The sequence below is a fragment of the Cyprinodon variegatus genome, unplaced genomic scaffold (assembly GCF_000732505.1).
Source record: "Cyprinodon variegatus isolate N-32 unplaced genomic scaffold, C_variegatus-1.0 Scaffold110, whole genome shotgun sequence".
Taxonomy (NCBI): Eukaryota; Metazoa; Chordata; class Actinopteri; order Cyprinodontiformes; family Cyprinodontidae; genus Cyprinodon; species Cyprinodon variegatus.
The window spans coordinates 1,183,854-1,186,070 of record NW_015150563.1 but is presented as its reverse complement, the minus strand read 5'-3'; the positions used below and the strand labels follow the sequence as shown (position 1 = coordinate 1,186,070).

The 2,217-nt window shown below is 45.8% G+C and overlaps 1 protein-coding gene across 8 annotated transcripts in view; it reads left to right on the top strand.

The window, feature by feature from the left end:
• mipol1 (mirror-image polydactyly 1) overlaps positions 1 to 2,217 on the top strand; it is an 83,606-nt gene that overhangs the window by 20,279 nt on the left and 61,110 nt on the right. For all 8 annotated transcript variants that reach the window (XM_015374880.1, XM_015374878.1, XM_015374877.1 and 5 more), the window contains 2 exons: positions 1,444 to 1,519; positions 2,084 to 2,124. In XM_015374880.1, the coding sequence (XP_015230366.1) occupies positions 1,444 to 1,519; positions 2,084 to 2,124 (117 nt within the window). The remainder of the gene's footprint in view (positions 1 to 1,443; positions 1,520 to 2,083; positions 2,125 to 2,217) is intronic.

Sequence of the window (2,217 nt, the reverse complement as noted above, 5' to 3'; positions counted from 1 at the left end):
AACTCTCTGGCATTGAACACAGGAGCAGCAGAAGCATCAGAAGCATCTGGACACACTTTACTGGACGTTTGACCTTAATGTGGACGAGCAGCAGAAATGAAGCAGCAGGTTTTTTCCACCTAATGCTACGTTCAAATTGCGAATTCAGCAGCAAAAAACCTGCTGCTTCATTTCTGCTGCTCGTCCACATTAAGGTCAAACGTCCAGTAAAGTGTGTCCAGATGCTTCTGATGCTTCTGCTGCTCCTGTGTTCAATGCCAGAGAGTTGCTTTGCTATATTTGCTGTGATCAGTGGGTAAAAAGTAGTTTGAATCTATTTTGAAGTGAGAAAGTCCTCTTGAAAACATGGTCTGTTCAGTCAGTTCATCCAGATTACCATCCTGCCTTCAAAGATTTTTTCTCTGTGGGAGCCGCTCAGACCCCACATACCGGCGGTGCGCCGTCACTGGGAATCCCCAACAGCAGCTGCCTCAGGCCCGCTCGCCTCTTAGGGGTTTTCCCCCTGCTGTTCGTGGCGGCTGGAAGTAGATGTTAGCGTTTCTCAGGTATGTGCTACAAACTGCAGGCAGCAGGATAATAAAAGCGAACATATTTTACCAGAAAGTTTCTACATTTTAAGTTAAACGTATATTGGAGGATGTTTTATTTCCGGATGGATCATCTAAATAAGTGGTCCTCCTAACTGTCAATCATTCTGGTGATACGTTTAGGTAAGGCCGTCCTACGTGCTCGTCCCGTTAGCTGTCTTTTTCTGCGCCCTTTCAGGCGTATATCTGTGCTGAGCTACGGTTTCAGGCAGTCATTGAAGATCACCTTTCTCACCACAGTTCTTTGAAAATGGCCGAGGGTCGGAAGAGTATTCGAAAAGAAAGGCCTCAGAAGAGGCAGATATATCCCACAATGCTTTGCACAGAGAGCTCTCCTTGCAAAGCATTATGGGATTTGCTGTCACAGCAGCTGACTAATAACAAAGATGGCGCAGGCACTGCACGGTGGAGGAGGTGTTATGTGACCAACGGAGCAAAAAGCAGTGATCATCTGTCTGAACGGTCAGCTAACTGAGTTCACTAGATTTAGGGGTTAGGGCAGACGGTTGGACACAGTAAGCTTGGATAAACGATGCAAACAGCAACTTTTAAACAGAGCGTGCACAAGCCCATTTCTCCTTGCACGCATTTAATAGGCGTTCCCTCTCGGGAGCGGCCACAGGGTTGTGCATGTGCATTTTTTATTAAGGTGAAGAGGGTTGGTCTCTTTGTGAAAAATTTGTGAAAATCCTCCATAATACCTTTAAGCCCCCAGCAACCAGCCACCCTGTGAAATACATCAATCTATCAAAGCTGTGTCTTCATGATAATGGTTGCTCCTGCTGTTCTATATAGGCCTAAGCTGTAGTTTTTGATGGGCGGACTCTTTAGTTTCAGTTTTTCTTCTGTCTTCTAGTTAATCCCAGAGTAAACGAGGAGCTGCAGCAGCGTCTTCCCTCACCTTCCAGGCAGCACCTTAGCAACACCCACAGGTTGGTGCACCTCCTTCACAATCCACAGCCTGAAGTGCAGGAATACAGACCTCAGTCTCATCGGTTTAACATTAAGCTTCTGTAATGAACTTTAAATTAACCCAAAAGTTCTTGGGTTTTTGGTTTTCTTTGAGGTTCTTGGTCCTAAAAGGACCTAAAAAGCCACTGCTTGTTTTCCGAGACCCTCATGAAGGACTTGGCAAACATTGTTCCACACAGAGAGTTAGATCTGCCTCTTTGCTTATGGTGGTTCTTTACTGTCAGCATGGTGTTGCAGTTTCAACCAGAACACGGACAGGAAGCACATCTCTCCTTGGAGGTTCAGGGTCATCAACTTTATTCTGCACTGAATCTGAACAAGCTGCAGACATTAGAACGGAGGCTAATTTGTTTTGCACTCAGAACCTCTAGAGATGCTACAAGATCTCTGCTGATAAAAGCCTGAAATACTAAAACCTCCTAGAATTCAGTTCAGGTCTGAACTTCCTCGTCCTGAAGGACAGAAACCAGATTCCACCTGCAGCCAGAAGAACACCTCTCATTTCTTCTTCATTTGGTTTACAGATCAGGAAGCAGCCTGAGCCTGGACCACACCTCACCTCAGGGTAAATCCATCCATCCGTCCATACATCATTCCATCCATCCATCCGTCCATACATCATTCCATCCATCCATCCGTCCATACATCATTCCATCCA